The 19,517-nt window shown below is 45.6% G+C and overlaps 1 protein-coding gene across 3 annotated transcripts in view; it reads left to right on the forward strand.

Moving 5' to 3' along the window:
• The window catches only part of LOC143273393 (uncharacterized), an 11,625-nt gene extending 658 nt beyond the window's left edge, over nt 1-10,967 (forward strand). Inside the window, exons 1-5 of one of the 3 annotated variants that reach the window (XM_076572878.1) lie at nt 569-728; nt 5,441-6,514; nt 6,911-7,318; nt 8,992-9,067; nt 10,676-10,967. In XM_076572878.1, coding sequence (XP_076428993.1) covers nt 5,484-6,514; nt 6,911-6,944 — 1,065 coding nt within the window. In that variant the 5' untranslated portion in view covers nt 569-728; nt 5,441-5,483 and the 3' untranslated portion in view covers nt 6,945-7,318; nt 8,992-9,067; nt 10,676-10,967. Of the gene's footprint in view, nt 1-568; nt 729-5,440; nt 6,515-6,910; nt 7,319-8,991; nt 9,068-10,675 lie in introns of those variants that run through there. The other 2 variants (XM_076572876.1, XM_076572877.1) reach the window with 2 other exon arrangements.
• The last annotated feature ends 8,550 nt before the right edge of the window (nt 10,968-19,517 follow it).

Genomic DNA, 19,517 nt, shown 5'->3' on the forward strand with positions numbered 1-19,517 from the left:
TTGAGGGTGTGAGTAAAAAGGGCCTTGATGAAGCTTGTGTGTGCACTCTCTATCCCTTAACTATATGTCTCTAACCCAGGCTAGCCCAAAGGTGACTGAGTCTATTCTTGTTACTGCTGCTCTTCTCAAAGTCCAAATGTCCTCCTCAAGGTTTGAATGGAAGAGTTATCACATCATCTCATGTCTCTGCATTCTTGGTCACTACCAGGGAATGATGTTCAGGAGGTTGTAAAACCCCATGGTGGTGGAACTCAGCAGAAAGAATCGGGTCATTAGAGGCAATGGGACATGACAAAACCATATAAGCAGCTGCTTCAGACCCATCTTCCCAATTCCCTGAAATGGCCTCCCTGTCCTCTGAGAGCCTGAGCCAAAGCAAAACCTGAGTACCACATGTTGCTGCTTCTCAGAGAATTGGTCAGGGCAGTGAGAAAACAAATGTAGTCCTTGGAGACACAAGGTGAAGAATTTCTGTGTGTGTGTGTGTGTGTGTGTGTGTGTGTGTGTGTGTGTGTGAAGAGCTGTGATTGGTTCATTTCCTCCTCTGACATCACAAAGCCCTTGTGAGGAGTTGAAGACTCCGCCCATATAAGGCACTGGCTGGGGCTGAAGAGAAGCTGTGGCTGGGTTGGCTGTAGAGTTGTTGACTCAGACATTGGTTCACGTACACTTTGATATTACTGAGCTCCTAAAACCAGACACTGTTCATCTGCTTTGACGTCCAAACAGTGAGTTTGTTTCCTGGTTTGTTGGTTTTGATTTATATCTCTTAATTGGTTCTTAATTTAATTGGTGCTTGCAATTCAGTTTCTTTTTTACAGGCCCCACATTTCTATTCTAAAAAGATTCTTTGAAATTTTTAAATTTAATTTTTCTGGTTTTAAAAGTTTTATTAGTATAGACAAGCTATAAAAAAGAAATTTCGTCCCCACCTACAGTTAACCCCTAAGGGGAAGAATTCAGTCCTGTGGCTGAGGAGCTGAATAGAGTTCAGTCCCTGCGAGGCCTGGGCACTGCTTGGAGCTCCAGCTCACCCTCAGGTGGGGCGATGAAGTCAGGCAGATTCCTGGTGCCAGTGCTTTGGGGCTGGCAGCGGTGCTAGGTACCTCCACCTCATCCTGGTCTTTGCTGTGTACTGCAGGGGACTCAAAGCCAGCCTTCCTTTTCAGTCACTAGAGAAGTCCTACAGCTGGACTTTGACCTGCAGGAGGAGGTCACCTGCCTGTCACTAAAGATAGTATAGGGCTTTTAATTTCTCTACAGCAACAGTGGTGTGGCCTGAAGAGAGTGGCCGTTCCAAAGCTCAGTGCCTGAAATAACGTACTTTAATTTTTAATGTCTGTTGGTGGTTTGCCTCCATGTGTATCTGTGAGGGCATTGGATCCCCTGGAACTGAAGTTACAGGTGGTTGTGAGCTGCCATTGTGGGTGCTGGGCATTGAACCCATGTCCTCTGGAACAGCAGCCAATGCTCTCTCCAGCCCCCTGGAATGACTTCTATTGCCATTTCAATTACTACTGTTGGTGGGAGAGGAAGAGATGTCATCTTTTCAGAGGCCATCTTGCGCTGTCCACTCATGCTGCCAGTGTTTATAAAGATACTACTCGACTACGCCTGGCCTGGTGTCCGGGATGAGATCAGGTGCAATTCTCCAGACAAGTCTGCAGAGAGGCCTACCCACTAAATCTCTCATGGTGCACTGGGCTGGGTGAGGGGTGACGATGGTCCACATCCATTGACCTATGGAAGCTTGTTCTGTAAGGCATGTGTACTGCCTATCCTGTAGCTTGAAGGATCTGCCGTGCTGATCTACATCATGTCTGTCTTTTACTGTTGGGAGAAAAGGGAAGTTCAAAGCAGCTTTGGTTTGTAAAATAAACTCCGCCGTTACATTTAAAAAAAAGAAGAAGAAAGAAATCTTATCACCATGTGTACATTCATCATGTCTCCAGGTGCTGTAATCTCCTAAAATCTTGGAAGCACTTACATTCATCTATCCCTATAATTATTTTCCACACTTGCTATGCCCCACCCTAACACTGCAAAAAGACCCAAACCGTGTCATTTATTACAGTATCAGAGTGTCAGGAAGGGCTACTATCATTTAGACAACCATCTATATGAGTTTAAGATAAAGGAAGTGAATATCTTAAGTGTAGAGAAAATGACTGTAGTAGTCAGAATTCTTAGAGAACTTTAAGATACTAATGCAAAGGCATTAGGACAGACCATAGGTTGATTCTCTAACTAGTCCATAACCCTGTCCCTAACCCAGATCAGCACAGAGTTCCTGAGTCTGCCCACCTTGTTACTATGGCACTTGTTACCGTGTTACTGTGTTGCCTAGTTACTTTGTTCTTAAAGTAAAAATGCCCTCCTCAAGGCTTGATAAGAATGGTCTCACACCTTCTCATGTGTCTGAATGCTTGGGCTCTAGCAGGGAGGTCATAATAGTCCAGGGCAGTAGAAAGTAGCAGGAAGAATTGGGTGACTGGAGACAGTAGGGATCTGCCAAAGTCATGTACCCAATTGATTCAGACCCATCTTCCCAAGTCACCATCTCCTCCAACTGCCATGCCTCCCTGTCCTCTGAGAGCCTGAGAGTAGGGTTACTCTTTGTCTGTTAAGTTGCATCTTGTTGGGGATTTGCTCACAGCCATGACAAAAGTTATGCAGTCCCTGGAGCTGGAATGAGAAACATCTTTGGGTTAGTCCCTGCTGTCACTGGTCTATTTATGAGAAGTTATGGAGCCAGGCGGTGGTGGCACATGCCCTTAATCCCAGCACTTGGGAGGCAGAGGTAGGAGGATCTCTGTGAGTTCAAGGCCAGCCTGGTCTACAAAGTGAGTTCCAGGATAGGCTCCAAAGCTACACAGAGAAACCCTGTCTCAAAAAAGCCGCCCCCCTCCCCACAAAAAAAGAGAAGTTATAGAAATCTGTTCATATAAGACCCTGCAGTGGGCTGGGTTTGCTTTTTTCTTCCTTCCTTCCTTCCTTCCTTCCTTCCTTCCTTCCTTCCTTCCTTCCTTCCTTCCTTTCTTTTTTTCTTTTTCTTTCTTTCTTTTTTTTTTCTGAGATAGGGTTTATCTGTGTAGTTTTGGTCCCTGTCCTGGATCTCCGTGTGTAGACCAGGCTGGCCTGGACTCACGAGAGGCCCACCTGGCTCTGCCTCCTGGGTGCTGGGATTAAAGGTGTGGGCCACCACCACCTGGCGGGCTGGGGTTTTCTTGATGCTACAGAGAAACTCTTGCTGGATGGAGAGCAGTTGTACTTCTACATCGGGCCTGATAAACTGGACTCCTAACCTCTTGGACCTTGGCATTGGGAGATTTCCTCTGTTTTGATTGGATTGTGTTCTGTTTCTCTTTTTGGTTCATGCACTCATGCTTTTGCTTGAGGCATGGATTTCTGCTTATGTGTTCATTTTGCTTAACTGTTTGGTTTAAATATTTTGCCATGTGTTATGTTCATTTCATTTTTTATCTTAAACCTTTACTGTGTAAAGTAAGGAATTCCCCTGTAACACTTCTATAGATGCATACAGTGACCCGGGATCATTTTCATCTGCTCTGTTACATTGCAGCTGCCCCTTGTATGTGCCCCCAAAGTCCCCATTTCAATTAAGGTTCCACCTACTGATCCGTGGCTCTGGTTAGGCTCACAGTATCTCTGGATCTGGGCTTTTACAGACAATGCTCCTAATGTCTATTTCCACTTCAGAAAATGACAAAATTTCATTCTTTGTGCCTGAGCATAGGCCCCTTCCCTTGACCTACTTACATGCTTGTTGTCGAATACTTTCCCCATTGAATTATCCTAGGATTCCCTGCTAAACTCACTGTGAACATGAAGCATCAAATCTGTCATTCAATCTGTTGTTGAACTTTGTGTGAAGTACCAAGGAATCTGATAGCAGATGAAAAAGTGGATGTTCACAAAGGACATTGGAGTACAGTCAAGCCTCTGTGTGTGTGTGTGTGTGTGTGTGTGTGTGTGTGTGTGTGTGTGTGTGTGTGTGTTTCTGTTCGGGGAGGGGAGTTGTTCTGGGTGTAGCCTTCTGGTAATACCGGCTCTCGAGACTAAATTTGGAATGATCGTTCTTGGGTCTTTTGTGATGCAGCATGAGGAGAATGGGTCTCCATTATACTATAAGGCCAGTAGGTAAGATCCATCATGCAATCTCTGGGTCCTGGGCTGTCCTTGTTTGCAGAAAGTGTATTACTCTTTCCATCTTATCCCTATAGTGATCACTTACATTACTTTGTAACATCCAGAATTGATCATCACATCCAGGATGTAGTAGCAGTAAAGCAGCAGGCAGTAATCATATTAAAAGACATCTTATCAGTGTTGGTGTCTGTTTTATGATTCAAGAAATCTCTTTCCTTCAGGATTATCACCGCTCTAGGGTTAGATTGAATCACATAAACACTCAGGTTTCCCATAGACCCTTCTTGTCTTTCTTTCATACTTTATTTCTTGTTTCATAATTCAATAATTTGTATCTTCTCTTTGGGGGATGCAGGTCAAGGGCTTGTCAGACTTCTTCACCCTTTCAAATCAACAGATCTTTGTTTTGATCTTTGTTTCTTTGGTCTTTGTTTCAACCTCCACCCGACCACTTATTTCAACTCTGGTCTTCCTTATGCTTTCTCCTAACTGCTTTGGGGTTTCAGTTGTTTTTTTATCTTGACTTCTGACCGCCAAGATGCATCATGAAGATATTTGAGGTTATGGTGTTTTTTTGTTTTTTCGAGACAGAGTTTCTCTGTGCAGCTTTGTGCCTTTCCTGGAACTCACTCTGTAGACCAGGCTGGCCTCAAACTCACAGAGACCCACCTGCCTCTTCCTCCCAAGTGCTGGGATTAAAGGCGTGTGCCACCACCGCCCGGCTCAATGGTGATATTTTATTTGTGCTGAAATGTGATTTTATTTGTATGTTAATAAATAAAGTTGCCTGGGAATCAGAGCTAAGAGCAAGCAACTTAGCAGAAGTCCAGCGGTGGTGGCACATGCCCTCAATCTGATCACATGGCAGGCAGAGTCTCTGCATAGTCAAGGACACAGCCAAGCAGTGACCCTAACCTTTAATCCCAGTATGAACCATAGAGACCTGGAGGTCTGTATAGACAGGCAGTGATGAGGAAATCATGTGGTTGGGTTTAGAGCCAATGAGAAGGTAGAACAGAAAAGCAATAATAAGACAAGTCACACAGGAGAAGGTCTCTCTCTGAGGGGAAGGATGGCAGTGCTTAGTAAGCTAAAGGTTTTGCTAGTGCTCTGATCTTTTGGGCTTTTAACTCTGTATTTGGCTTTGTGTTTCTTTTTAAATAAGACCGGTTAGAATTTCATCTACATGAGGTAGCTATGATTTTCCTGATATAGAAATTGAGAGCCAACAACTTGCCTCCTAGACTTGCTTTTGTGTTGTTCTTTTTAGCATCTTGTGGTAGTCCCATTCCCCACCTGCCACGGTGGTGAACATGGAGGGAGAATTTCCATGGACCGGTCTCTGTGATTTACCACCAGCATGCAGAGAAACGGGATCCAGGCTGTCCATCTCCACCATTGTAGATGCTATGTGTTGCTTAGGCCACATGGCTGAAGAAACCCTGGGACTCATAGGAACAAATAGGCTTAATGATGCCCTGGCAAAAAACACTATGTTCAACAAGAGAAAAAGTGGTGGTACCATCCTTGGTGAAATATGGCATGTTCCAAAGACCTATTCGTTCAAGAGTCCTGCAGGTAGCCCCAGCCTCTCTCCCATCCTAAGGAGGGGAGGAAGTCAAGCTGCCTTGCCCACATTGGTGGCATATGAAGACCACAAAGGGCAAGACGTGAATGAAGAGAGATATAGCAAGATCTCCTCTAGGTCCAGCTCTCCAGATTTATACAAGCTGCTGGATCTCAGCTGGCCTGGGAATTCTGCCCCACGCTTTCATGCTGTGCAGGCCTGTAACATCAATAAGAATTTTGAGGAGACAGAGAGCACGACCTGTTCTGGTGACAGTGACACATCCGAGGACGACCTCTCCTACATGGAGGACACCACTTCTACCTCAGCCCCACAGGATGATGGTGTGGAGGCTGAGATTGAGGAGACTGGCAACAGCACCATGCTCAGTCACACATCCCTCAATGCATTGTTCTTCCTGGAAGATACCCGCTGTCAACAGATCCCAGGACCTCAGGATGATGCTGAGGTTACCAATAGCTTCAGCACATCTAGAGACCTGAAGGAAATTGACCTACAGTCCAGTGAGAGAACACATGATGCTGTGGACTCTGTGGACTCTCTCCAGAATGAGAACACTGAATATGAAAACAGCAAGGGAATAATCCTTGAGGAGTCACCACCTAGCTTTAGCAAGGACCAGCCCCAGAAGGTAGCCACAGCCTCCAAGAAGAAGCAAAGAAGGGGCTGGAAAGGGGTGAGGAGGCAGATTAGTCACCTGACTTCCAGTTTATTCTGTTGCCTCCTCCCCCCAAAGACAGGAGACACAACCCCCAGGTAAGGGACAACAAGCCTGGGCAAAGGAGCACATGGACACTGAGGAGGCCCAGTCAGTGACTTTTCTGTGTATGGATCTTTGCTTTTGCAAGGCCCTTTGCACTGATAGGCTGCACCCATTTAGAAGTCATGAACCCTAAGATGCCTGTGACCCTAGAAGGAGCTTTCCCCCTGCACCCATTTATGTGGAACCTGGGGAAGCTGAGCCTGAAGCAGACAAGCAATGGATGCAACCAGGGGCAGTGGAGGGAAGGGGAAGGGAGTTGGGCTTGGGGAAGAGAAACAGGTTAAAGAGAGGAATCATGGGAAGAGCTATGGACAGCAGGGCAGCTCAGTGTTAAGTCCTGCTGATGTCAGAGTCACTAACAGAGTCCTTTGCTTGTGTCTCCTTTCAAGGGCTGAAGAAGAGGCCTGGGTCCATGGTTCTTAACCATGGGTCTCAGTTCGGCCTGGTGTGGTCTACAGGCCACAGGAGGGAGCCAGGCCAGAATTCCACAAAGCTGTGTACCCCAAACTACATTGTTATGTATCAACTACCTCAAGCAACCAGGGCACAAGCTGTCTACCTCTCCTCTCCCTGCAGTGTGAGCTGTTAGCTCCCCAACTTAAGCTCATAGTTGTCCCAGCACTATGGCTGGATAGAGAAGTCAGCCACATGCCCACCCTCTTTGAAAGAGCTAGCCGGTCACCTTCAGCAATCCGCATTCTAGAACCTCGTGTTCCACATGGGGTCTTCACCAACTCATCTCCTAACTTGTCAATGACCAGATGGAAAGAAGTACATGGACTGTGTAAGCCCAGGAGGTAAGGAGGCACAGGAAGAGGGGAGGACAGGAAGAGAGGGATGCATGAGACATGTCAAGGAGAAGAAAATCAGTAAGAGATTGAGGAGGAAAGAGCATGAAGCTGGGTGAAGAGGGAGGAGAGTCTGCCCGTAGGAAATTCCAGTTCTAGTCAGGCAGCTGAGAAGAAAGGATGGGCATGTAGGGTAGGGACAGTGACCTTGGACTGGCACAATCAGAAGCAAACTACCTGAATAGGAGAGTTGGGGCGGTGGTGGCATATGCCTTTAATCCCAGCACTCAAGAGGCAGAAGCTGGAGGATCTCTGTGAGTTCAAAGCCACCCTGGACTACATGAGATTGACTCAGTCTAGGAGAGAAAACAGAGTCAGGCAGTGGTGGCACACACCTTTAATCCCAGTACTGGGAAGCATACACGCTTTAATCCCATGAAGTGATTGCTGGGCAGAGAAAGATATATAAGACTTGAGGAGAAAGGAACTAGAGCCCTTTTTAGTCTGAAGAGTTCTAGAGTTAAGACTTGGCTGTGGCTTGTTCCTTTGTCTCTCTGATCTTTCAGCATTTACCTCAATATATGACTCTGGAACTATTTTTTTTTTTGAGACACAGTTTCTCTGTGTAGCTTTGTAGCCTTTCCTGGAAATCACTCTGCAGCCCAAGCTGGCCTCGAACTCACAGAGATCTGCCTGCCTCTGCCTCCTGAGTGATGGGATTAAAGGTGTGAGCCACCACCGCCTGGCGACTTTGGCTTTTTTATTAAAAGACTGTTTAGCCATGACAATGGGTGCTTCCTAAATTTTTCCACCTTTGCCTCGGACAGAGGTTGGCTTGGGGTCAGCTAAGGACAAAATTATCATCATATGACTCTGGAGTGTCTCATATCCCAAGTCTGGGAGATTCCGATTCAGTATAGTTGGGGTGTGGTTCTGGCATTGTTCAATGTAAGCTTCATCACTTAAATATGCAGTCAGGTTTGGAAGCTGTTGGGGCAGTGTTTAGAATACCACAATTGGAAGGTGATAGTTCTAGTATGATTTCTGGTACTTCAATTAAAAAAAAAAAAACTGCTCAAAACAAACTTGGGGAGGGAAGTGGGTTTATTTTGCTAATAGGTGACGGTTCATCACCAGGGAAGCCAAGGCGGGAACTTGAGGCAGAAACTGAAACAGAGACCATGAAGTAGTACTGCGTCCTGGCTTGCTCAGCTATTTTTCTTATAGAACCAGGCATGCTTCCCTCTGGAGAGCACCACACACAGTAGGCTGGGCCCCCCTACATCAATTAGCAGTTCAGAAACTATCCCTCAGACACGCCCACAGACCAATCTGATGGAGGCAATTCCTTAACGGAGGTTCCCTCTTCCCAGGTGACTCTAGTTTGTGTCCAGTGGACAAATGATCCAGGGCAGAGATTCTCCCTGGAATTGGATATTTCCAGATTGAGTTCTATATATAGGATTGTGTTTACCTATAAGTAAAGTAAAATCCCTGGATATTGGTTTATTAAAAAAAAAAAAAGACCGTTTAGAAATTTGTGTTACACTGTAGGACATAGGATCCGAGGAGGAGAAGATCGTGCCTTCCTAGAGAGTTCAAGCCAGACTCTTCCCTTCCCCTTTCTCTCTCTGCTAACCGGTCTTGGGCTGCTCTGGTAATGTCTGTTCTTTTCTTCACAGCCTCCTTCCACTAGTCGCCCATAGTGCTGTACCCCTGTCTCAGAAGTCCAGGAACTGGTGTCATAAATTTGTCCCAGTGAGTGATTCTTTTTTATTTATCTAAAATTACAGGACTTTTCTGTCTACTGGGAAAAGATAAGTAGGGTTTGAGAGGGCTGTGGAACATCACTGTTGGACAAGGCCAGCATCCTTGGATTACTTTGTGTCCAGTGTCCACACTCAGGGTCAGGATTAGAAGGAAACATTCATGTCATGGAGCTACAAGATGTCAGCCAGTGGTATTGTGTGCATTCTTGCTGACTGAGGTGTCTTTAGGGTCCTCATGGTCACCATGCAGGTTGTGAACAGCACACTGAGTCAGCAGAGGCTGCCTAGCAGACAGGGACTCCAGGGCTCTTGTCTGAGGGATCATTTAGATCAGTTCTCAACCTTCCCAAAGCTGCAGCCCTTTACTACAATTCCTCATGTTGTGGTGTCCCCAAAACAAAATTATCTTGGTTGCCACTAAATAAGTAATTTTCCTACTGTTATGAATCATAATGTAAAAGGGAAAACTCTATGTGACTCCTACAACATTATCTAATTCCTGTCATGGTTATGTAGAATGCAGAGGTGGACAGAGAATTCAGGTTGAGTGCCATGGAAGCAGAGAGCCTGAGGCATATGTCTGGCCACCTCTCCTCAAAGCAAAGGCGGTGTAGCCAGGGCCAACGTGAGAGAAACATGTCCCTCACAGACATAGTTACAGACTCCATTAGGGACACCATACAGTAAGCCAGGCTACTTCCTTTCAAAGCCTCAAAGTCACCAAGCCTCATCTGTCCTGGGGTCTTTGCTCAGGAAAGCATGTGAACACTTCTCTGACTCTTTCATCTTAACACAAGTCACGCAACTTTTTTTTTTTTTTTTTTTTTTTTTTTTGCCAAACTTCCTGATAATCCAGGCTGCTCACCATGACAGGAAATGGATAATAATCTTTGGTCTTTGTAGTTTGCAGGCTATCATAAGTCCTGAAAACTCCATAATACAGGGAACATATTCAACCCACAAGCTTTTCATGCTTTACCTATGGGCTGCAACAGGGGATTGGCCACCACATAGGGTCAATGATCCATTTGTTCTGTGGACTCCATTAGACTCTGAAGAGATATCATGGGATGAGAATCTAGCCATCCAAGTGCCCTCCTAGTGGCAGGGATGATAACTCACCAAACCAAGTGCTGGGTCTTCCAACATGGGGCCATGAGCTCAGAACCAGCTACCACGTGAAAGCCTTGCATGTCAGTGTGAGCATATAATTCCACCTCTGTGGAGATGGAAGGGAATAGTCCCCTTTTAAGCCTTGTACAGATGGTCTAGACTTATTGACAACCTCCTGCTTCAAGGAGAGTGTCTCAGAAAACAAGGTAACCATGCCACTTGAGACCCCCTCCTACTCACACATGAGTGAACACATGCAAGTGCTCCAGAACTCACATATCAACATATACACATGTACCTAGACACACACTGAACAGATGGGAAGCATGAAGAAAAGGAAGTAGAAAAAGACATCAATGAAGGTTTCATCTGTCATCAATGATTGCTCTTTTGTGTGGGATCTATTTTCCAACCAGCAATAACTGTGGCTTTGTCCAACAGCATTCATATAACTGTGGTTTCAATGTAATTTTTGTCTCCTCAGATGAGTCTGCTGAAAACCACATATGTGGCTGGAATCCATGAAGAATAGGAGGGTAAACCCTTGTCAGCTGCCTCTGTGGGACTGTCACAGAGCCGCAACTCTTAGCTTTGTGTGGGAGCCTTTGCCACAGTGACTCAGTACTGTGGACCCTATGGCTCATTTCTGCTTGATGTGGACACATCAGGACTACATATGAAACTGGAGCAGTGGTGCACTCTCCATAGTTGGAACGAGATTTCCCAGGCCTGATATGGAAATTCTTTTACTTTATTAAATGCTCACTTGATTTTTATCCTGACCCATCTCTTCTCCTCGAAAGCAACCTATGATATCCAGTTGCAAGTGAATTGAAATATTGCAGCACAACTCCTCAGTCAGCATTTTCTAGTCCTGTGTACTCTTCACCGTGGCATGTACTTTCTGGAGTTATTCCACACCAAAGCTTTGGCATTGACACTTCTAGCAACTCTTTGGTTAGGGCACCTGTGTCTTACTGTCGCTGTTTCTGAAGCCCAGGGACATAACATGTCAAGTCTGTAGCACAGGGATACACAATGCCTCTTGACTGTATTAACATGAGTAGTCCAGCAAGGATCTAGAAAGGCCTTCTGTGCTTTGGGTCACATGGTCACAGGGCTTTGATTGGTGGGAACAAAACAGACATTTTTGTCTGGGAAATGGGAAAATGAAAAGGAGATTTCAAGGGATATAAAAGTGCCAACCACAGAGGAAAACATTTATAGGTCAATAAAACAGCCAGAGGCCAGAGAAGGTGCCTCAGTTCAGATGTCCCTGCCTCAGCATCCAATTGTCAGCACAGACCTGCCTCAGGAAATTGAGAGATACAAAAACTGTAAGAACAACTAGGGAAAACATGAAAACCAAAGCAAGCACATTTAGGAGGCAGAGTCAGGTGGATCTCTGTGAGTTCAAGATCAGCCTGGTCTACAGTATGAGTTCCAGGATAGCAAGGGCTGTTACACAGAGAAACCATCTCTGGAAAAAACACAAACCAAAAGACAACAAAAAAATCAAAAATGCCTGTGAGACTCTTGTCTGTGCACTGCGTGGTAGGCAAGCGTGAGGCCTGACTTCCACCCCCTGCTTTAACAAACAGGTGTGGTGACATGGGCTTCAATCCCACCACTGGGAAGAGAGAGATCTGATGAGTCCTGGGTCTCACTGCCAATCCAGCCAGGCTGGCAGAATCTCTGAGACCTGAAATAAATGAATGACCTGGTCTCAAAATAAACAAGGTGAATGTGTCTGAGGAACAACCTCTGAGGTGTCCTGTGGCTTCCACATGACACACACCAAATGAATGTATGTGTACACAGGAACACAAGTGCATCTGCACACAAGTAATAGAAACATAGACAGGACATGTGTGCACATGCACACACACACACACAGAGAGAGAGGAGAGAGAGAGACAGAGAGACAGAGAAGAGAGAGAGAGAGAGGAGAGGAGAGAAATCATAAAAGATCAATTGAACTTTTGTGGACAGATTTGTCTCTCTCACGGTACATATTTTTATTTGCAGAGTTTTTATTTTATGTCCAGTGATGTTTTGACATGGATGTCATGTCCTCTGGAACTGAAATTACAGATACTTTTGATCTGCCATGGGGGTGCTTGGTATTGAACCCTGATACTCTGGAAAAGGAGTTAGTGCTCTTAACCACTGAGCCATCTCTCCAACCCCTCTCAATATTTTTATTTTTGATTCTTTGAGACAGGGCCTCATTATTCAGCCCATTTTGCAGCTGAATAAATGCCTTGTGTATCTAAAGGTGACCTCAAACATCGATGCTCCTTCTGCCTCCACTGCCCAAGAGCTGACATTACAGGTATTGGCCTTCCTCTTCCATCTGTACAGTGCTACACTCTATATCAGATACTGTAGTATGATGGGGCAAAACTCAATGACTGAGGTGCATCCTGAACCCATTTCACAAGTTTTATAGAGAGACTGGTGTCAGGTAGTGGTAGAAGGGATCTGCTCCGGACTTGGGATCATTGTAGATGCTCTCAACTTGTGTGTAGTGAGGGTCTCACATAGTAGACAGATACACCAAGAAAGAAGTCAATATGGAGAAACAGTATCACAGGAGAAGAAGTATCAGTGGACATCATGGTCACCTGCAATTCCCAAAGCTCAGAGAGACAAGGGACAGAGCCCCCTCTGAGTCTCAGAAGAGACAATTCCTGGTAAGAATGAGAAGGCCAGGAGTCGTGCTAACTCCACACAGCTAAACCTCTAGCATTTTGACAGTTCTGACCACTGGGCATGAAATTTCTTAGTGTTCTTCATCTTGGGTCATCATCTTATGGTCAGTGCACAGGCCAAAGCACATCAACACAGATGGACAGGCATCACTTAACCTCTGCCCTGGAGAATGGACTTCCACATTCTGAGGAACATCCAGCTCATAAAAGCGACACAGAGTAACATTCATGGTGAACATTGAGATTAAGAAACTGGAACTAGGGGCCATGCTGAGGAGATATCTCCATCGGCAAAGTACTTGTCAGAAAACAATGAGGACCTATGTTGTTGTGGTAGCATCCACACACAGTTTTGGCTGCACTAGCACACAGTGGTAATTCCCACTCTTGTGATTCTCAAGAAGGAGTCCAGGAGAACTGAGGAGCTCCACAATTGATGAGAGACTGTTTCTCAAAAATCAACTTGGAAGGCCAAAGAGAAGAGAATTTTGAGGTTGATCTATGGATCCATGAACAAGTATACACAGGAATGAACACATAGGTCAAACACACACACACACACCAAATAATGCCTGGAAAGGTTTCAGCAACTGGTCAGGATGGAACCTAGCAGCATGCTAGGTCCTAGCAGCCAGCTGAGCATGGAGTCCATGTTCACAATTGTCACACATATGGTTCCTCTGCTTGAGTCAGAATAATTTTTTTCATCCGATTAGAATTTAGAATCCATGTACTATGTAACATCTAGCAAATAATCATAAACAGACCTGTACACTGTCAACCAGTTCCAGAAGGAACCAGAAACAATCAATGCATTGCAAATTGTAAGTCACATGACCTTCATAAGCCAGGAAATACTCAGCAAACACAAAGCAACAGGTATTGTCTAAGTGGCAACCCAGTATCTCTATCTGGTCTTCTTTCTTACAAAGTCTTTCATGTCCTAGTGGTGGGGTTGCCTGTTCAGCCTACAGTAGGTGAGGCACACGCATTACTGGCTATCATGAAGAATTCTCCTGCCATTACCTCACAGTACAAGACATCCTTATATAGACATGTTGATCCAATAACTCCCCTAGCTTCAGCATGGAAAAGAATAATTCTATCTATGGGATGTACAGAGTCCTGTGTCCATTTTATCCAAGCCAGACACAGGAAGGCTCGAGCACTCCACCCTAGTCCTGTTCCCACAGCACTGAGAACACTGAGAGGATAGAGCAGGAGTTGTATGACACACCCATTTAAAACAGCCTCCCTACCATGCACAGGTTGTTTCCAGGTTAAACAGAGGCTTATGAAACAATGGCATTATAAATTAAACATACCCGTACATGCAGGGGCCATATCTCACACAACACATTTAATACTAAACATCCATCCCAAGTCTACCTGGGGTTGTCCCTGGAGTCCTGAACCTGACTCATTCCTGAAAATGACATCACCTGTCATTTTCCACCTGTCCTGTGGAAACTTACAGCAAGCTCCTCATCTATAAATCACAGCATGTCTGAGGGTCATGTTGTCATCTACACAGGCTTAGTGCTCTGCTTCACCCTTATCCTGCTTGTCTCTCTAAACCTCTCACCTACACTGTCAACCGCAGTTTGCCATTAGCATTTTCAGAGGGCTCAAGACACTCCCTCAAAGAGGAAAGCCCTGATGCTAAGATCAGTATTAGTTATTGTGTGCTCGTGTATGTTTGTGTGTGTGTGTGTGTGTGTGTGTGTGTGTGTGTGTGTGTGTGTTGAACCAATGGTTTCTGTTTCCTTTGTGTTACTCAGTTTCCCCTTGTGGGGTCCTCTGTTGTTTACTGTGCTTTGATTCCCAACTTGGTTCCACGGGAGACATAGTTTTATTTTTTGATTTTTATTTAGAAATAATCTTATATTAATGTATTACACACACCTCTTCATGACTTCAAATGACAATCATGAGCATTTTTCACACATTGTTTTCTAAGCATGTGTCTATACACAGAAACAGAAACCATATTTCAAGGTACAGAAGTAGACATCTGCATTTAATTCCAGCATATATTTTTTAAAAATATTTCTTATTTGTTGAGATTATCCTATAATTACATCATTTTCCCTTTCTATTTCCCCCATTCAAATCTACCATATAACCTTACTTGACCCCTTTCAAATTCATAGCTTCTTTTTTTATTAATTACTATTACATACATAAATGTACATGTAATACATATATATTCCTATATACAACCTGCTCAGTCTGTACATTGTTGCTTCTACGTATATTTCAGGGCTGATCCTTTGGGTTGGATAACCAGTTGGTGTATATTTGAGGCACACTGTATGACATCTGTCCTTTAAAAATCTTTCACACTTAAATTGCAAAGCAATTGATTCTATATCCTGGAGGAGTTCTCACATCCTCTTGAAAGAATAGACAATCTATGTCTGTTGTATTAATCAAGATTAACTAAAAGACCTGATATGTTCAAATGTTTAGTCCATTATCATCATGGAGGAAAACATTGTGGCATGCAGGCAGACATGGCACTGGAGAAGGAGCTGGGAGCTGTCCCTCTGGATCTTTAGGCAGCAGGAGAGATAGTGAGTCACTAGGCCTGGTTTGAGCTTCGGAGACCACAAAGCTCACCCCTGTGGTGCACTCCCTCCAACAAAGCCACGCCTACTCTTACAAGGCCACAGTTCCTAATAGTCTTACTCCCTACGAACCTATTGAGACCATTTTTATTCAAACCATCACATTCCACTCCCTGGAGCCCATAGACATATATATATATATATATATATATATATATATATATATATATATATATATATAATGTGAAATGCATTCAGTCCAACTTCAAAAGGCCCCATGGTTTATAGCAGTCTCAAACTCATTTAAAAATCCGAAGTTCAAAGTCTCTTCTGAGACTCATGCAATCTCTTAACAAACTTCCAACATATAATGGCACTAGATATATATTACCTTCCCAAAAGAGAGTACAGTGAGGAAGCACTGGACCAAAGCAAGACTGAAAACCATCTGGGCAAACTCCAAACTCTGCATCTCCATGTCTGATGTCAAAACACTCTTCAGATCTCCAACTCCTTCCAGCTTTGTTGACTATAACACACTTCTTTCTCATGGGCTGGTTCCACTCCCTGTTAGCAGCTCTCCTCGGCAGGTATCCTACAGCTTTCTCATGGGCTGGTTCCACTCCGTGTTAGCAGCTCTCCTCAGCATGTATCCCATGGCTCTGGCATCTCCTTCATTTCTGGGTTCCTTGCAGCAATCTAGGCTTGACCTTCACAGTTTCACAAAGTTACAGAAATGAGGACTATAATTGATATGAATGTTTCCTTCCTATTCTGTTCTGTATTTCCTCTACCCTCAGTAAGAACCTCAGCAGGTCTTGGCTCCTTCCTGGGGGAGTGACACAAACCTTCATTCCTGATGGGTCTGTGCCCTTTGTCAGTCTTCCTGGGCCAGGCAATTATGGTTTCCTATTGACTTTAATCACAGGACAGGGTAGCACCAAGAGGCACCCTGAAGGATCTCCTGCATTCCAGACATACTCTTTCTTACCTCCACTGTGGCAAAGCAATCTAATTTCCTCGTGGTAATCTGGATCTACACCCCTGCTAACACTGTTATTCTTTTCTTAGCCTGTTGGTTTATGGTCAATAGAAGCCTGTAATAGCCAGGGGGAATGCTGAGCTTCCAGTTCATTGGAATGTTTGTTGTGGCTCCTGGCAGGAATGCTCCCCAATGGGAGCATATGGTAACAGCACTTCTAGGCAGCAGAACTTAAGGTTGCAGGAACAGGAATTTTCCTGGTGGGTCACTATGGGTGTAATGAGTGGAAATATTTCCTTTTCCATGCTGCGTTGATTCCTGGACCCATGGATCCTAGCTATAGGAGAAACTGCACCATATATTGGATGCTGATTCAAAGCATATAATACCTAGAGAGCCCTGCCTCAGCCCTCCATACTGCTGCCACCTAATTGGTGCTGTAACCATATCTTCAAAAGACCATTCCATCTTTCTATCAGGCCAGCTCCTTCAGGATAATGGAGAATATGGTAAGACCAGTGGATTTCATGATCGTGGGCCCACTGTCATGAACTACACTTCTACCTCCCCTTAGGAGCCTGCTTTGCCTTCAGTCTGGTTGTAGGTCTAGAGCAACTATTAGTGGCCCTGGGGGACATCATCAGTATTATGTCGTGTGGCATTTCCTTCAGAGAAAGTCACAGCTGATTTAGCAGACAGTGAAGAATTAACTTCCTCAATCATAGGCGAAAATAGTAATATTTCAAGGAGTGGTGGGTGAAGGCAGAGTGATTGCTGGCCAGGTGAGACAAACCCTTGAGAACCTGAGAGTTCACACACTTCTCAGCCCTAAGAGAGTCCTCCCACACTTCCCTGTAGCAAGTTACAGGATCCCATTCTTTACCAGTTAACGCCCTTTCTTTAACTGCTGACACCCTCTGAAGCTGGGACTGGAATTTTTGCTGTAATTCAGCCAACCTTATAATGAGGGCTTCTCTTTGATTTTCTGAAGCTTGAGCTCTGTGACTGCTAGACAGAAGATTCTCTCCCAGGGCACACTTAGAAACCTTGAGACCTTTTATGCATATCTGGAGCTGGTCAGTTTTATCACTGATATTATTGTTGTCCTTCAACTTATTCTGAGATGCTAGTGGTTGGTTAACACAAAGCTCATTCCCATCCTTTGTTAATTTATCCAGAGTTGCTAAGAGCAACTGACCAACATCTTCATTTTCAACCAGGAAATATGTGGTGGAGAAATGGGATATAGAAACGGAATGGTTTAAGCACTATGGACTCAGAAAGGATGAAATGAAGACAGTGAGGAGTGGGCAGACATTGAAGGCCTGCTTGCCACCTATATTCATGGTGACAGAAGTGAGTAGACTGAGAGGCAGGTCTGCTTGTCACCCAGTGCAATGATACCCGGTCTGGACTGCTCTCAAGGACCATATTGGTGTCCCTGGTCCTACAGTAGCCAGGGTCTGTGTTGATGATGTCTGTGGCTCCTATTGCCATTGAGTGCTATACTGGTTCCAGTGGCCTGAGCCACATCCTAGGTCTGTGTTTGGGTCCACCATTCATGCTGCCACTGTGGCAGTGCCTATCGGGGACACATGAAACCTGGGGTCTGGGCCATAGCCCGTGGCCTTGTTTGTGTCCAGGGGCCATACTGCTACCAGAGCCATCCTGACCCGGGGCTACTACTTGGAGCTAGAATGTCACCCAGACCAAGTTGCTGCCTGAGGCCAAGTCTGGGTCTATGGCCCAACTGCAGCTGGGGTTTCTGTTAAAGTCTGTGGCCCAGGTTGCCACTAGGGCCAATACATAGGCCTGGGATGTAGGCTGAACCCTAAGACTTGATTAGAGTCTGAGGGCCACATCACAGCAGGGGCCATACAGACATGGGTGGACTGGGCTGCCACCTGGGACCATGGTGTCATCTGGGCCCAGGCTGCTGCTGAGGGCCATGTCTGGGTCCATGGCCCTATAGCAGCCAGGGTCCGGATTGACATATGTGGCTCCTGTTGCTACCAAGTGCCATGAGGATGCCCAGGGTCAGATCAGCCACCTGTGTCCAGGTTGGTGTCCAAAGGTCAGGATGTATCCAGATCTGAGGAGCCTGAGCTGCTACTCAATGTCATGGTGACATCCAGGCCAGAGCTGCAGCTGAGGGCCATGTCAGGGTCCATGGCCCTATGCAGCCAGGGTCTGTGCTAATGTCTGATGCATCTGTTACCATTGAAGGTCACGCAGACACCTGAGATCGAGGGCCATGTTGGTGTCACAGGGCCATACTGCTGCTGGAACAATGGTGGTATCCAGACCACTATCAAGAACTATGTCGGGGTCCATGGTTCTATCACGGCTGAAGTCTGTGCTGAAGTCCAGGTCCAGCATTGCCACCAAAGGTCACATAGAGACCCAACGTCAAGGCTGCAAACATTCCCACCTGAGTGGCCAGTCTCTCTACACAGAGCCAGGATGTTGACCAGGCACAAGCTGCTGCCGAAGGCCATGTCTGGGTCCATGGTTCAGCTACAGCTGGGTCTGTGTGGATGTCTGTGGCCTGAGTCACCTCAGGAGGCCTTAGGAACCATGTGAGATGAAATGCTGAGCTGGCCACGCTCTTCACTGGCCCTGGGAAGGCTGGCTTTAGACCTCTTGCCGGACACTACAGCAAAAGAGCTGGCTCCTGCACTCTCAGGAGAGATGGCCCCCACTCCTCACCACAGGCCAGGGTGAACTGACCCTGAGGACATGAATGTAGAGGTGCTGACTCTACCCCCTCACCTGAGGTGGGTGGCCCCAAGGGCCTGGTCTGACCAGCTTGATTACCATTCACAGCCAGGTCTTGAGTTGACCCACCCTAGCATCTACCCCATCCAGGATCTGATGGAGCAGGTGAAGGGACTGGTCCTGTGGAATGATACCTTGCAAGATCTCCAAGACTCGTGGCAGCCACAGGATATCCCAGAGGAGTTCCGGTATGACCCAGTGATGATAGTGTACCAGAAACCAGAGGCCTTGAACCAGACCAGTGACTCATTGCAATAAACATTTCAGTAAAACTGATGGGAC

Source organism: Peromyscus maniculatus, chromosome 5 (assembly GCF_049852395.1).
Source record: "Peromyscus maniculatus bairdii isolate BWxNUB_F1_BW_parent chromosome 5, HU_Pman_BW_mat_3.1, whole genome shotgun sequence".
In the NCBI taxonomy this organism is placed as follows: domain Eukaryota; kingdom Metazoa; phylum Chordata; class Mammalia; order Rodentia; family Cricetidae; genus Peromyscus; species Peromyscus maniculatus.